This window comes from Rhododendron vialii, chromosome 8a (genome assembly GCF_030253575.1).
Source record: "Rhododendron vialii isolate Sample 1 chromosome 8a, ASM3025357v1".
In the NCBI taxonomy this organism is placed as follows: Eukaryota; Viridiplantae; Streptophyta; class Magnoliopsida; order Ericales; family Ericaceae; genus Rhododendron; species Rhododendron vialii.
The window spans coordinates 17,162,200-17,179,001 of NC_080564.1; the positions used below are offsets into that span (position 1 = coordinate 17,162,200).

Consider the following 16,802-nt stretch of genomic DNA (forward strand, 5'->3'; position numbering starts at 1 on the left):
GAATTTCTCGTAAGGACTAGGAAAATATCCTTACATTTTAAAATCAAATTCATAGCCGGTGCACAATGCTTGAACTAAACCAAATGCCATGCGCAAACAACTTCTTTGAAACATACATCAAATTTTCCCCAGGGAAAACATGACTAGTTGTGATTTTTCACTATATATGAAAATTTTTACCATCAAAGTTTCAATTGATTTACGCAAAACAAGAGCTTCACTAATTAAAATCACAATTTACTGCATTTTTCAGTATCTCGGGATTTTTCCCCACGTCGTAAACATATTCAGAAGAGCCTTGTGCTTCTTTCTAAGTGCCAAGCCACATTATTATTTTTTTACAAAAGGGCGGCTTTATAGGAGTATATGCTTAAATGCATCAAATTAGGATAGAGGGCACAATGCCATCGAGAAATTCTATGATCCCAGAGTATGGTCTCCGAAACTCAACCGGAATCTAATATAGGTGGTTGAGAGTGGCTGAGTGTAGGCCGGAGCCCTACACATCCAAGTGGATCACAACCACTTGTTCTAAATTCGGTGAAGTTTCGGGGGATCATTTTCTGGAGCCATAGCATCCGCCTCACCTCCATCAATACTATCAAGTATGGTGGATGAAACGCCTTGCAGGTGGTAAATCATCATCGGATGAGGACTCAGAGAAGTTGCAATGAACACCAGCTTCAATTGGACTACTGAAGAGTGTTGAATTAACAAGCCAGTGATCATTGCATTCCATGTTTCTGTTGGTTGCTGCTGAAGCCACCTCCATGGATCCATCAGTTATTGATAAATGTTGTTGATCATATGATGTTGCCATGCTCTGTTGATGATGGTTAGGATACTGCTCGACTACATTACCTGTAATGTGCATAGCGATGCATCATTAGTACATGTAAAATTAATTGTAAGGGGGAATAACTTGACAAAAATGGATTGAAATCATACGATGAGGAATTTTTTAAATTCTGTACGAGAATTCTGGAAAAAGTTTATATTTATATCAGCTCCGCAATTCAGTACTCGAAATATAAATACTAAGAGAGAGAGAGAGAGAGAGAGAGAGAGAGAGAGAGAGAGAGAGTATGCAATCTTTAAGGAATGATCACACCAAGTATGTGGTCAACAACTTGATTCAGTACGAAGAAAATTGTTCTTTCTGTCCAGAATAGTGGATAAATAGGTCAATCATGCATATTAAAGAATTTAATTGGTAAGTCTTTTTTTTCTCTGTTGAGCAATTTAATTGGCAAGTCTTGTTCAACCGATGGATGACATTAAACCTGAACTAGGTCAATAACCATCTACCCTTCTTAATCTATGATTGTGCAGCGCGCTGCACGTAAATTGAGGATATGATCACATCAAGATGAGGGTATCACTCTTATGTGATTAAAAACCACTGTATTCGGTCTATGAACCTACCAACTGACTCCTCATGGACTCTCAGGAAGATTTTTGGGCTAAGGAAAGAAGGTCAACAGTTTATTCTATCCAGGGTTGGTAATGGCTCCAGTACTTTCCTTTGGCTAGACAATTGGCATACACTGGGCCCTTTATTTCAGAAATATGGGGATCAAGTGTCTTTTAACCTTAGTAGATCTCTTCATGCAACAGTTAGCTCTATTATTCATCATGGTTCTTGGAGGTGGTCAAGGAGTAGGCATCCTATTATCAGAGAGATTATAGCCAATACAGATCCAAATCTCATTCCACATGTTGACAATGAGGACTAGTGATTTGGACTTTGAATGCTTCTGGCTCTTTTTCTATTAAGTCAGCCTGGCAAGCTTTGAGATCTAAACGCCCAGAGGTTCATTGGTTTACAATGGTGTGGTTCAGCAGGCATGTCCCAAGGTGGTCGTTTATTTTTGTGGTTGGCCTTGCTTGGTAGGTTGTCTACCAAGGATAGGCTAAGGACTTGGGGTCTTCTTAATGATTGTTCTTGCGTTCTGTGCTATGGTGGTTATGAATCTCATTCCCACTTATTTTTTGACTCCCCTTTCTCCTCTCTTATTTGGAAGGCTGTAAAATCAAAATGTGATCTAGTTTTACCTGATTGTGACCTGTTGCGGTGCATTGGGGTTCAATTCACTACAAGGATAACTCTATGCAATCCAATGTTTTCAAACTTTGTATTGCTGCCTCTGTGTATTATCTGGAAAGAACGCAATGGAAGAGGTTGGGCATGACTCTACTTCAGTGGAAAGATTGGTCGTGGAGGAAGTTAAAGCTTGTATGAGTTCTTGGAGGTGCGTGACTTGGACTGCTAAGAACCAAGGCTTGATTCTAGATTGGGGTCTTCTTGTTGAGGTCCTTTGTAAAGCCTAGTTTGGCTTCTTTGTTTGTTTTTTAATCAAGAGTCTTGTTTTGCTACAGCTAGGGCATGTCCTAGTGTAGAGTTTCTTAATGCCATATCCTTGAGGTTTGGGCTGGGTCCCTTTTATAACAAAAAACTAGTTCCAAAAAAAAAAAAAAGATGAGGGTAATTGTTGGGTGGATATAAGAACAATAAAATAGTTTTCATTTAGAGGAAGGAAGCTAACAAAATAGTTTTCAATAGAGGTCCTTTAACTTTTTGAGTTCTTGAGCCATAAGGACAAAACATGTTTTCACGGAAAAAAACTACCCTAGGGTAGGGTATCCTATGGTTGTAGGGTAGCTTAGGGTAGGGTACTTTAGGATTTAAGCACTTTCATAGGATTTTAGAGTGCACTTTCTTATTATAAAGTTTTTAGTATTTTAGGCACTTTCATATGGTACCCTACGATTTAGGATTTTAAACACTTTCATATGCTACCTTAGATTTTTAGGCACTTTCACTAATTAACTTTCAGTTATTAGTGAACTTTCACTAGTTTTGTAGAAAAAGTATTTTAGTAATCATGTAGCACATTTGTCCTTATATTTGATTGCAAAAGGTGCATGTTTTTTAGCTCAAAAAATATAAATATGAGGAATTTTTTGTTAAGTCTCCCTTCTTTTATTAATATGTATGCACAAAATTATATACACTCAACTCTCAAACACCTCTCCACTCTCTCACACACAATTTACTCCAATATTGTTGGTGTGGGGGGCTCCCCAATCTCACTTCCATGTTCTCTAACTCTCTTTTCCCACGCACTTCACTACACAAAGACAATACATATATAGAATTCTCAATTAGTAACAGAACACACGTGCACAACCACTAGCTATACACAGCCAAATGCAGCATTCAATTGCATCTCCATTATGCAACCAACTGCCTTTAACTCAACGTAATAGCACAGTCGGGCTAGGCCCCTCGTTCATCACTCTTATCTTCTCCTCTGTCTTCCCACTCTCTCTGTCTCCTCAACCAAAAACACTACTCAACCCCACACACAATTAAGTTACAATTCAACAGTAATGACCAAGACATGTTCACTACAAAATTATGCACTACTTAAACGAAGTAGGGTAATTTTTCTGACCAAAAACTAAAAGCGACATGAAAAAAAAATGTATAGTATATATATAGAGGTTCAAGTCCACACACCATCTTACGGTCTGTACCACCCGCACCTCTCATTTTTTGATCAAATTTTGATGATCTGAACCGTTCAATGTGTTTAAAACGTGATTTTAAGGGTACCATTACAAAAATAAGCAAGAAAAATGACCGGGAAGGACTTGATCTGAGCAGCTTTTCATAAATGCCGATAGAAACTATTTTATGAAAAACTGCATGGATCAAGCTCTTCTCGATATTTTTTGAGCTGATTTCTCACAAGTACCCTTAAAATCACGTTTTAAACACATTGAACGGTTCGGATCATCAAAAATTGATCAGAAAATGAGAGGTGCGGACTGTAAGATGGTGTGGACTTGAACCGAACTGTATATATATTCAAGTTTTTTTTATGCAGAATTCTAGATGGTTAATCATAAAAGCTAATTTCAATGAGTTTTGGTAGAGTACTTGTGACAATTTTGTCAATTTTATGGAATTGAGCTTTTTCACACATTGTATTAAATGATACTAATAGACGATCAGAATAAGTATTTTGCGAAGCAAAGGATATGGAAATTCAAAAGCTTAAGATGTAAGTAAATTCCAAAGCACCAATGCAATTGTTGCATGACGTACAAAAATGATAGTCATAATTTGGTTGACATTATATATGGTTGTTGGTTTTTGATGCGGCAATTTCATAGAACAACACTTAAAAAGCACATGTATCGATCGAGAAGGAAATACGTGTGCGGATGTCCTTGTAATAAAGAAAGCGAACCAAACCATGACTAGGCTCATGATAGTTTAGATTTCATTAATTCCGAGCTTTGTTTGTATTTTCTATTAAGGGAGGATGCAGGCCTTGGGTATACCCGGTATATATTCCAAATTAAAACTCTGTATTCCATTTCCTGTTAGTAGTAGCTAGTACTGAGTTGCAAGTTTATTCTTTTTATCAATGGGAAAGAGATGTACAAAAATACCTTGGGTTAGTAGCAGAGGCGTTTCATTCAGAAGTAGTCCATCAACTTCTTCCAAGGAATTCCAACTAGCAAATGCTTCTCTCACCAAATTCTCAATATAGGCCTGATCGATCAGTACAGTGGCATCATTAAATTAAATAAGTAACCAAAAACGTAGTAGTATATATGAAATTACAAAAAGGACTGAGACTAGTTTATCGAAGAAATTAGTAATAAGAGAGAGAAGAAATAATTAAGTGCCTATAGCTCATACCTTATGCATACTTGTGATTCCGGTTGTAGGGTATGTTTGTTCATTTATCATAGCCTTGATGACTTGACAAATAGGATTCAACATCAAAGTGTAATTGGGCCCACGGGATATATAAAATTTGTTACCCATAATGCAACTTCTTGCATGCTTTATGGTTACTTCCCACATTTTCTCTGACATTCCAATCCCTAGTATCTGTTTTACAAAAAAAAACAAGAAAAAAAAAAGAGGAAAAGAAAATCCAAGTTACTCCATTTAATTTGGAAAGAAAATGCCACAGTTTTCTAACTAATTATAGTAATTTCTTTTGGAGGAGTAATTATCAGTGGTTTTTGGGCACTACATGGCAATATCACAGGCCAAAGTTTAATACTCCTATATATATATATATATATATATATATATATATATATATATATATATATATATATATATATATATACACACACATATACACACACACACACAGACAGTAGATGATGAAGAATATGTGGATACCTTTCTGAGCTTGGATGGATCCACAACAGAGAGCTTCAAGAAGTCTTGAACAGTGTTAATACCCATGGAGGTTAGCTTCTTATGAAAGGCTCCATCTTTCCCAATCTTCTCCAATCTCCATACTTCGTCTTCTAGCATGGGTGGGTGATGCTTTTTGTATACTGTATATTTATGTCCACAATATTTATTACTTAAGATTAAACTTTTCATTAATTCAAGCCAACCCCATGCACGATCGTACAACTTCAAATCTTCAAAACAAGCAAAATGAGAACGATACGCTCATGGATATGATTATATAATAAGCTACAAAATTGGAGTAAACCCCGGCCCTAATGGAATTCATGAAAAGTAGTACACGAATAAATTAATGAAAATAATATTAGAACCGCTAATATCGCCTCATAAGATGTTATTAATCTTAATTACAATGCAAAAAAAAGATCTCCCGGAATTAGGCATTCTTCAATGTGTCACTATATGTTGCAATGCTGCTTTGGCACTTTAATTAAAGGTCTAAGTTATATGTAGTACTTTTGTTGGAGGCCGGTCATAACTTCAGTCCAGCTACAACTTTTAATTTCCACAAAATATTTGTGTGGACGTACTACAGTATTATTTTCTTAGGTCATACCACTTGAACCAATTCCAGCCAACATTTCAAATCATTAATTAAACACGTCGCATAGCGTTAAAGGCTTAAAAGCCTTAGAGCAAAAGTTACTTTTTTCCAGAATATATTGAAAGTACCTGAGATTCACTACAATTTGTCCGTGTATGGTACAACTGAGTCAACTCACCATGTTCGTTTTGAAATTTTGAACTTTGTACTCTCTTTTTTTCTGCGCATGGTTGTCAATAAATTTCCTCTTAATTATTATTCTAATTTCTCTCTCCATCTCTCTCCACTCATTACCCAAAATCCTAAAACGAACATGGCAGGGGGTGTTTATACTAACGAATAAATTAGTGTGAATAAATTGTTGAATACGAGTTGTTATTATTCACACTAATGAATAAGTTGATTGATGTGAACAAGATGCAATTTTGGTGTTGTCGATTGTGAATGGAATAGTGTGGATAAGTTGTGAATTAGTGTGAATAAGATGCTAAAATGTCAACACTTGTTGATTATTGTGAACAACATGCAATTTTGGCACAAATTGTTATAAAAATATATATATATTAGCGTGAATGCCCGAATTAGTTTGGACTAACTAAAGTTATTTTTTTATCTTTGTGATTTTCTTCTCTTACTAATGTATTTGGTTTTGTTATTTAATAAAATATTTCACTTTTTCGATACTTCTCGATTTAGAGTACATATGAACAGACCTTGCAAAAATAAAAAAATATCATTTAAACTTTTTTACATAACAAATACAAGAAATAAGCTAATTATATGGTAGTAACAAAGAAAGAAAGGCAAATCCCTCTGAGGAAAAAACACTCATACGCAGGTGGGGAGACTCGAACTCTTGACCTCCTAGTGCGAGATGCAAGAGTCCTGACTGCTAGCTAGCCCCAATTGGTCATAATTGTTTGTCCTTAATTAGTTAATATTTTTTGCCTTTCAAAAAAAAAATAGTTAATATTTTTAGTTTTTGGGTTCTTCTATATTGACAGCCCTCGAGCATCAATAAAAAAAGAAAATGACCAAAACAAAAAAAAAAAAAAAAACATTCCAGTACACTTTTTAAAATTTTCAAACACTTGTATATAGTTTATGCACATTTTAATACAGTTTATTAATCTTAATTAATGACAACCGGCCCACTGGACTGTTTTTTAGCATTTTTCTTAGTTCTTTTATTATAACTTGTAATTATTTAAAACGTTTTGGTCAACATGGATGTTTAACCCTAATAAAATACGACAAACTAAAACAAATACGGAGTAAATTATAACAATTAAGTCAGAGGAGGGCCTATGTATCGAAACAGATTGTTTCAAGTAAGGGTCAACTCGGATCAAAAAAAAAAGTAAGGGTCAACAGTTAGCCCGCCGCCCGCGATCAGCCCGTCAGGCTATTGCCCGGCCCAAGCCCGTTCAACGGGCGGGCTAGTCCAACCCGAAGTGTTCATGGTCCGGGCTTGGGCATAGGAATTTTTGCTCGGCCCGCCCGTGAGACCCGCCCGATAGCCCGAAAATCACCCAATATTACAAATTATAGAAGTTGAGTAGTGCACATGATTGACAAGTGTGGGGGTGTCAACTTAGTTCGGATGTACATATTCGTAGTGATACAATCCCTCGCCTCTTTCTTTTTTATGTAACAATTTATGCATATTTAATTTGAGTACTTAAAACATATATTTTTTTATCTTTTGATAAATAAAACAAACAATTCAATAGTGCAAATGCACTTATTAGTTATTTGTTTTTTTTTTTCATTTCTTTTTTGACCTTTGGTAATCTGGTAGCTAGAGTAATAGCGAGTGGGTAATCTGGTAGGTAGAGTAATAACCAGTAGGTAAGCAATTAATTCATTAATGCCATTTCTTGGTCATTGTGAGCTTCCATTTGCTTTGTAGGTAAGCAATTACTGTAATTAATTGCATAATTTCTAGACTTCTAGTCATGCACAAGGCCACACAAACCACCAGTAAACAAAGCCCAAGGTTTGAACTTTGAACTACCAACAAACAAACCACCAATTTGACGAAGCCCAAGGAAATTTTAGCCTGTCCGAATGTTAGCCCGTCACCCTGCCCAGCTTTTGGCCCGGCAGCCCGTCAATTTGGCTAGTTCATGGGCTGGGCTTAGGCTTCAATTTAAGCTATATAGCCCGGCTCGTCCGGCCTGGAAAAAAAAATCCGCTCGGCCCAATCCGTGAGTTGACTTAAATAGTGACTTAACGGGCTAAGCCGACCTAGCCCAATGATGACCCTTAGTTTCAACTTTCAAGGCAGAAAGCAACGTCTCCCTCGTAATATGGACAGGCCCTAGGCCCTAGCTAGTAAATACTCCCAAAATGTTCCGGTCCCAGAAAATTTCAAGTTGGTATTGACCGGTCATTGTTAAAAGCATCTCCAATGTATTCTCCATTTTCCATATTTTACTCTTTCAAAATGTGAAAAAAAAAAAAAAAAGTGTTTTGGACTTTGGAGGATATGTATTTGCTTCGATCTATCCTTCATTTTTCCCTGTCTTCAGATTTTGGTACTCCAAACCTTTCTCATTCTCAAAATTTGGAAGATGAATAAGATTTGGAGGATCAAACTATGGAGATATTGAGGAATGAATGATAGATTGGAGCAAATACATACTCCAAAAACATCAAAGAATAAAATATAAAGATATGGAGGAATGAAATGTGCATTGGAGATGCTCTAATTTAAACAAGTAACTAGAATAGATTACCTTATCAGGCAAGGATTGATTATCATCATTGACTGACAGTTGAGGTTTTATGTGCCTTACAAAATACAAACGACAAATCATATACTAGTGGTAGGACCTACGCACGCGTAAACATCACTCAGTTTACGATCCTCTGTCTGACTCTCCCTGTCCGACCTCTCTCGGCCGTTGATCTCACAAATCAATGGTTGAAATGGGCCGAGCATGTTTTGTTTCAAAACGACGTCATTTTGAAAAAAAAGTGCTCGGCCCATCTCAACCGTTGATTTGCGAGATCAACGACCGAGAGGGATGGGACAGACGGGTTGAACAGGGGATCCGGGTTCCTCAGTTTTTAGGATAATAAACTCTCTCTCTCTCTCTGCGATGACATTGCAATATCACTATTTAATTGTTGGGTCTCACATAAAAACACAACTTTAGATAGGAATTGAATCTCTTCAGTCTTTAACTTGGCATACAAAACCCTTTTAAAAATTTAGACTATTGATTATATCAACTTATGATGCAAATTTAGACGACTATCCCATTCATTCCAAATTAAAACTTAGAGGTATTAATGGATTGTTCACTGATATAATCAATAACACAGATTTGCTTAGATATTTTTATTGGTAACAAATTCGAACTATAGATTATACCAACCAATGATGCAAATTTACACAACTATCCCACGTCCACTCCAAATTAAAACTAAGATGGGAGAGAGAATCCAAACCTTTTAGATATATTGAAAAGAAGATTTCTCTATCGAAAGATACTAAAGATCGATTGTCCTAATAGTATACTCCCTACGTTAGTTATTTTTTATAATTAAAGTGCTTATATATTTTTTGACCAAGTATTACTAGTAGCCCGATTGCCCCCATTATATTTCGATACTGATGATTATAAAACTGCCAAATAAGAACAAACAATCGATAACGTACAGATAGAGGCTCAAATTCATTTGATATTTATTCGGTGTTTAGTACTGTTGTATATATGTTGATTTGGAATTAATACGTATAGTAAAGTTTTAATAACTTGGAATACAAAACCATTTTCAAATTCTGTGGACATAACGATTTTATATAGTGTTAGAATGTTATAAAACAAAAGACTCATGAAGACGCTTTTCTGTTATAAATTGTCACCGCCAATGATTTTGATTGAACAATTATATATGAAACAAAAGCGCATTTCCGTTTCTTAATTAATTAGGTTAATTATGGCGATGCTAACCCAAGGAAAAGGAGATCAAATAAGTAGATAGAGGAAACTTACGTTCTCCACGGTGGTCTTTAACAACGAAAGGCTCGGTCATGGCTTCGCGTATCCTAAAACCCCGGCTACTACCTTGAACCACTCTTGCACCAAGCCTAAACTTTCTGCTCCGAATCCAACTCGAATTGTCAGTGAATTCAACTTCTCCAAAAGGCGCAAACCCATCCCTCATGGTGAATTGCAGCTCTCCGTTTAGCAAGGGTCGCTTCCCGGTTCTCTCCTTGAGTACATTCTTGTCAAATCCATCACTAGTCCAAGTTTCTTGACCCCCGGGTGGAGGAAAGTCCCCGTCGAGAACCACAATTTCAACTTTTAAGGTAAAAGGAAGACTTGTTGGAACCAAACGATCACATGTTTTGTCTACCAGAAGGATATGAAGAGGAGAGTTTTCGATGTCCATTATCTTGCTTCCAGTGAATATTGGTAGAGAAAGTTTCTTGCTAAATATAAGTTGCAAGCTTGATGGTTCCAATGCTTGAATTCTCAATGAAGGAGACCTAGTTAATGACCTTGCACCCCTCTGTATCCCATTTTCCACCTCTTCACTCACCTGATCATCGATATCATGAATCACTTAATTGCAAGATGTTAGAACTTCTTCTAGCTACTAGCTAGCCATTCTATATATATATATATATATATATATATATATATATATATATATATATATTGGTTAATTAATTTAATTACTACTGTAAGTCTGTAAACGGAATTTCAGCTGTTAGAGATGATGTGTTACAGTATATCGATCACTTCATTAATTTTTTCAAGTCGATCATGATAAGAAAAGATTGAAGAATTAATTAATTAATTAATGAAGTACACAAACAAAAAGTATATATGATGAGTATATATAGTAATATATATATATATATATATATGGTCCGATCAAAAACACACACACACATATATAGGGAGTATGTGATGCTTGGTACTACTCATACCACTTTTCGAAGCATTGGCTCCAAGGCTGAACAGAAATTCTTTAAGCAATTCACCATTACCACTTCTCCGATTACACTGCACATAAGAGATCGAGAAAACAAAACAAAAAAAAAAATAGTAAGAGCTAGCACGGCCAGCATCAATCAATGAAGAAGATTCATACAAACACATCAGGAGAAAAATAAGGTGCATGGTACTTGAAAAAATAAAAGCTTCATTAGGCAAATTAACAAGATGCCAATGACTTTTATATATATATATATATATATAAGAAAACAAATAAGGAAAGCAATACTTATCAACAACAAAAAAAAAATACAAGGAAGTGCAATATTGGGAGACGTACGAAGCAAAAGAAGGTCTAGTTCTCATTCGTTTTCCATTTGGCTGGTCTGAGTCCGAATCGTTAAAAAACCGTTTGGCTGCCATTATTTCCAAGAATGGAAGCCAAAAGCACAAGTGTACAAACTAGCTAGAATTAATACGGAATAATTAACTCTAAGAGAGAGAGAGAAGAGAGGGATCAGAGAGAGAGAGAGAGAATTAGGAATATGAGATTTGGGTTGCATGCGTTTTTGTATCTCTCTCTCTCTCTCTTATACTTAAAGAGGCAAAGGGTACAGAACATGGGGATGTAGGGGTGCATATGTATAGCCGATTAAAGAACTATAAAAATAGAAGTTTCTAGGAATGATAGAGGAACCATCCGGGTAGTGGAGGCGCGTAATGACCTATGTGCTATGATGTAAAGACTTTGACGTCAACTCTATCCTCAAAAGTCTCTCGCTCTCTCTCTCACCAACACCCACACCCACACCCACACCCACACATCAAAATATAAATATAAATATCAATAAAGACATACTACAAAACTACACGCCATCACACCATAACATACACACACAAAAATATATCCCCCACCATACACCACCGCACCCGTGGCATGGTAAAATTATTTGTACCTTGTTTGATTCAATTTTCATCTCATCTCATCTCATCCTTCTCTCTACATATTTTTTAATACCTTTTTCTTTCTATCTCTCTTCACTCATTACTACTCATTACATCAAAAATAATTTTCAAAAAGTTGAACCAAACAAAGTGTTGGTGGTCTTAATTTAGGGCAGAGCCAAATTGTGCTCCACCAGTGGCAGATTGTTACAGTTGGTATCAAAGCACAACTCTGGTCTTCATGGTGGGGGTCACCTCTAAAATTTAGTATGAGCACATTGATTGTGCTGTACAGAGCTAAGTGTCACATCATGACCACCAGGAGAAGGTTGTTGGGCCAATGCAATGAGGACGTTGCACAGCCAATGTGGGGAGATTGTGAGAACCCACTCTTATAACAAGAGTCCCACATCTGGAATTATAGGAAAGTGAAATTGGTTTATAAGGATTCGTCCACCAACTACTGTATAACTTGAGATTAACATTTTAAGCCAAGTGATTAAATGAATGGTTAACAAGTCAGTTGGGACGGATCGTTACACCATCACTTTCATCCACTACATTTTTTTATGAGATCCAATACTAATATATAAATTCAACAAAATGATAGTGCTAGATAAGAGTTTTAGGACATCGCTATCTCTGAATAATTACTCCGTGGCATGGGTGACCCTTCATTAAGCAGGCTAGGGCGATCTCCTAACCTACCTTTAATTGATCTTGGTCAAATCCTCATACCACACATCTTTTTTTCTTAAGAAGAAAAAACCCAAAATAAAAGACCACACATATCGGTGGTGGTTGTGTTGTTTGTCTGAAGCTTGTGCGCGTTGGCGATTGGGCGATGGTGATTTTGAATTTTCTCAATAAAGTAGGGCTAGATTTTGGATTTTCTTGAGCTGTGCACTGTATTTTCATATTTGGGCAAATATAGGCCCATTTATTTTTTGCTTTTATAGTTTATCTTGACATTTTAAGCCACAGGTGTATTGAGCTTTGCCCTTAAAAAGTGTTTGGGCTTGTCCCAACTGACTGTATTTCGAACTTTTGTCACTCAGGCAGGACCGACAAAGAAGTTACTGTTAATAAAATATTACTTTTGTCGATAAAAAAAAGACTCACGATGTCTTTGTCAATAGCCTAGAAAGAAACATCCTTATATAAAGGTGTATTGAACTAAATCCCTGTAGAACAGCCCAATAACTGGATTTCTATGGGGGAAAAGTTCAAGAATTTATTATATTCTAAGGGGACATATATAAGAAATAATCTTTGTCCAAAGGCTCAAAGAAAGAAAAGAAAAAAACATTCTGTAGCTCCAACCGATCAATTTTCAAATCATTTTCATGTTTAATAATTTCCAAAAGTACAGCGATAATGCCACGAGCAAATCTGTTAGTTCCACGAGACTTTACTTTTTCTCCCAATTTTACCCTTTAGTTGGACCCCCCCCTGTAAAAGTAAAAGTACCCCCCCTCTCCTGTAAAAGTAAAAGTAACAAAAATACTAGAGGCACATTAGTGTTGGCACACCTTAGTCACACTCATCTCACATACAAGTGGGGTCCACTGGAACGGGCCTGCCCACTGGAACGGGCTCCATCTGTATGTGAGAAAATGTCACATCTGATGTGCTCCTAGCACCTCTCTTAACAACACACTTTCCTCTCTCTCTCCCCCACTTACCAAAAACAACAGACTTTCCTCTCTCTCCCAACTTCCATCTTTGCCTCCACCGCCAAGCCGTTCAGCTAAATAAGTCAAGTGGCTTATTTTTTGTTTTTATTTAATTTTTTTTTCGCATTTGTTAGTTTATCAATTTTTTGGAGATTATTGCTTAATCATGACGAAAGGAATCTAAAAAAATAAAAAATTACGCTTGAAACCTAATTTTTTTGAATAAAGACAAAAATAAGCCAATAAGTCAATTTTTTGGTCTTTATTGAAAAAAATTTGAATTTCGATCGTAATTTTTTACTTTTCAGATTCCTCTTGTCATGAAGAAGCAATAATCCCTAAAAAACTAACAAATGCGTATTTTTTTTGAATAAAGACAAAAAAATAAGCCAAGTGACTTATTTAACCGAACGGCTAGCTCTCTCTCACACACACTCACAACCGCACACATCCCTTCTCTCCCAAAAGGGCCAAAACCCACTTTCTCCCTCACTCGGCTAAAATCACTCACAAGTCTCTCTCTCTCCCTCTCCCTTCAATTTTCTCTTGGTCTCTTCCTCTAAATCTGTAGCCCATCACCATTCACTCGAATGTAGAAGCTCCAAACTTCCTAGAACTATCTTCAGTACAAGTCTACGAAGCAACAAATCCATCTGGCTAAATGTGGAAGAATTTGGGTCTGTTGGTGCATGGGGGGCCATGGGTATTTTGTTCCAAATGGGAAAGAATTTGGTTATGTTAGTGCTTGGGGCCATGGGAATCCGAAAGCGTGACCAGAAGTAGATTTTCAACGGGAATTAAATTCGAAGTTAGCTAATTTGGTAGGACTTGTGTAATATGGATCGTATGCAATATATATCTTACTGGATGTTGGACATCTGTTTTTCAAAACTTGATTGCTGGTTATTGTGAATCTCGGTTCATGTCTACTTTTTTTTCCTTCTTCTAAGAACCTGATTCATATGGTTTATCAATTGAGAATGGAATATTTCTAAACCAAGCAAGTGGAGAAAACGATTTGCAGAGAGTGGTGGTATTGGGCCTGTTGGCTGTGTTGATCAATTGCCCATGGTGGTGTATTGGTTGGACTTGTTGGCCAGAGGAAGGAAATGGGAGAGAAGGGATGTGTGCGGTTGTGAGTGTGGGTGTGTGTGAGAGAGAGGAGAGAGAAAGAGAGAGTAAAAATGGTGGTGGAGGTGGAAGCGGAGAGAGAGAGGAAAGTGTGTTGTTTTTGTTTTGTTTGAGAATTGAGTTAGGTTAGTGGAGGTATTCACTAACGTGATTTGACTCTCCGCCTCAATATTATCAATAATTCTAACACCATACCCACTCACACACCCATTCACACACCCACACTCACAATAATAGTGGGGCCCACACACACTGAATGTGTAGTGTGTGCGGGCTTGGTATCATAATCTTTAGACTTAGAACAGTCTCCGGACTTTGAGCAAGTACACTAGAACATCTATAATACTCCTTCAGTCTCATAATATTTGTTCGGTCTGCAAAACGAGGACTATAAAATAATGTATTTCTTTCAAGAAAAAATTCAAATTTTTTTCATAAGTTAAAAGAACTTGTCAAGATCTAGTAAATTGTTGAATTTTTTTTCAACTTTTCTTACAAAAATTGTATTATTTTTACGTCTTCGTTTTGCGGACCGGATAAATATTATGGGACGGAGGGAGTACCTATTTTGCTATTTTACCCAAGAAAAGTATAAAAAAATCCACCTGCAGTTGCTTCGGGGAAAGGGCATGTATTTCCCATTTGTGAACAGTGTTGAGCTATTTCTATCGAAGATCTGTTCATCTGCTACCCATTAAAAATTTAGTTTCTTTCTCCTCTTTTTTCACTCAGAACACTGTTCATGGTCTCTTACTCACTTTTTTTTCTCTAAAAGTAATAGTATTTTAATAGAGAATATGTTAAATAAACATTGTTGGTGTAGTGTTAAAAGAAATATGAGTATGTAAAATAAAAAATGTGTACTGTTCAAGAGTTTTTTTAGCAAACAACCGGTAAACTTGCTCTTATTGTTCTAATTTTACTGTTCTACCGATTCTTCCAAGGAGTATTGTCTTTACTGTTGTCCGGAAAACTCTGTATTTGATTCGCCATCAAACTTCTCATTCTGATGTGAAGATTATGATAATGAGGGGTAAGGTTGAGGAAACATCACTTTTAATTAATGGTGAGCAAAAAATCTGTCAAACAGTGAATTCAATTTAAATCAATTCAAATCGAATGATTTGGTTTGGTTTTTTTAGTAGTGTGATTTGGTTTCGGTTTTAAAAAAAATTAGAAACCGGTTTAAATGGTTTTGGTCTATGAATTTACGTTAATGATTTCAGTTCCAAACCGATTCGAATTCGAACCATATGTGTATATGTGTGTATATATATATATATATATATATATATATATATATATATACACACACACACACACACACATATACATACATACATAACTCATTTAATTTAGATAATCCAAGTATACATGGAAGTTATAGTCAATTAATTTTTTAAATTAATAATCTATTTAATTCATTGTCCTATTTAGCATTCATTTACTACCAAAAATATTTAGCATAAATTTCTATAGATCACAACCTCTAAAATTTTGGTACACCAAAAGCACATGGTATAATGTAATGCTCCAATGAATAGTGATTCCATGGCTCAATTAATTTCTAAATTTTTCTATATTTCTATACATGAAAACTAATTCTTAGTTTATATCCGCAATTTTGACTACTTTAAATAGTTTATGAAATAATAACTGATCAGTTTCAAGTAAACCGCAGTCCGAAACCGAAATTGAACTGTAGTCAAATGGTTTGGTTCTATACCTTTTTTTTGGGTTGATTTGATTTTTCAAATTCAAAATCCGTAGATAGTGATTTGGTTCTTGGTTTACGTATTATAAAATCAAACCAATCTGATTCATACTGACCCCTACTTTTAATTTTAATAAGGTGGAGTAAAATAAGTTATCAACACACCCGAAACTCAGTTATCTACAATCGGCTAGATTTTAGACCATTTTTCCACTTTTAATTAGAAATACCTATTATTTCCAATTTTGCAGGTTTTTTTCAATCACTCATAATAGGTTTTTTAAGCTAAAATACAAAAAATTAGCTCCTAAATTTTACTAGTAAACACACACAAAACATTATCCAAAAAGTACGTATCCCGAATTTAGATTTTTTAGAATTATATTTTAGACGCTTTTCTATTTTTAGGAATCTCTAGAGTGCGAAAATTGGTTATTAAAATTTTTCAGCAAAAATAACAACTGTTTCTTAAAGACTCAAATTCTAAAATCTGCTTTCAATTTATCAAAATAATAATAATCTGCTTTGAGTATTGGCCACA

At 35.7% G+C, this 16,802-nt stretch overlaps 1 protein-coding gene across 1 annotated transcript; it reads right to left on the reverse strand.

Moving 5' to 3' along the window:
- Window positions 1-216: 216 nt before the first annotated feature.
- On the reverse strand, window positions 217-11,373 carry LOC131335513 (protein SAR DEFICIENT 1). Its single transcript, XM_058370907.1, has 7 exons — window positions 11,136-11,373; window positions 10,789-10,864; window positions 9,845-10,394; window positions 5,216-5,376; window positions 4,718-4,912; window positions 4,465-4,567; window positions 217-861 (listed from the first exon to the last, which is right to left on the reverse strand). Exons 1-7 carry the CDS (start codon window positions 11,216-11,218, stop codon window positions 602-604), a joined length of 1,428 nt encoding a protein of 475 aa, XP_058226890.1. The 5' UTR covers window positions 11,219-11,373; the 3' UTR covers window positions 217-601.
- Between the last annotated feature and the right edge of the window lie 5,429 nt (window positions 11,374-16,802).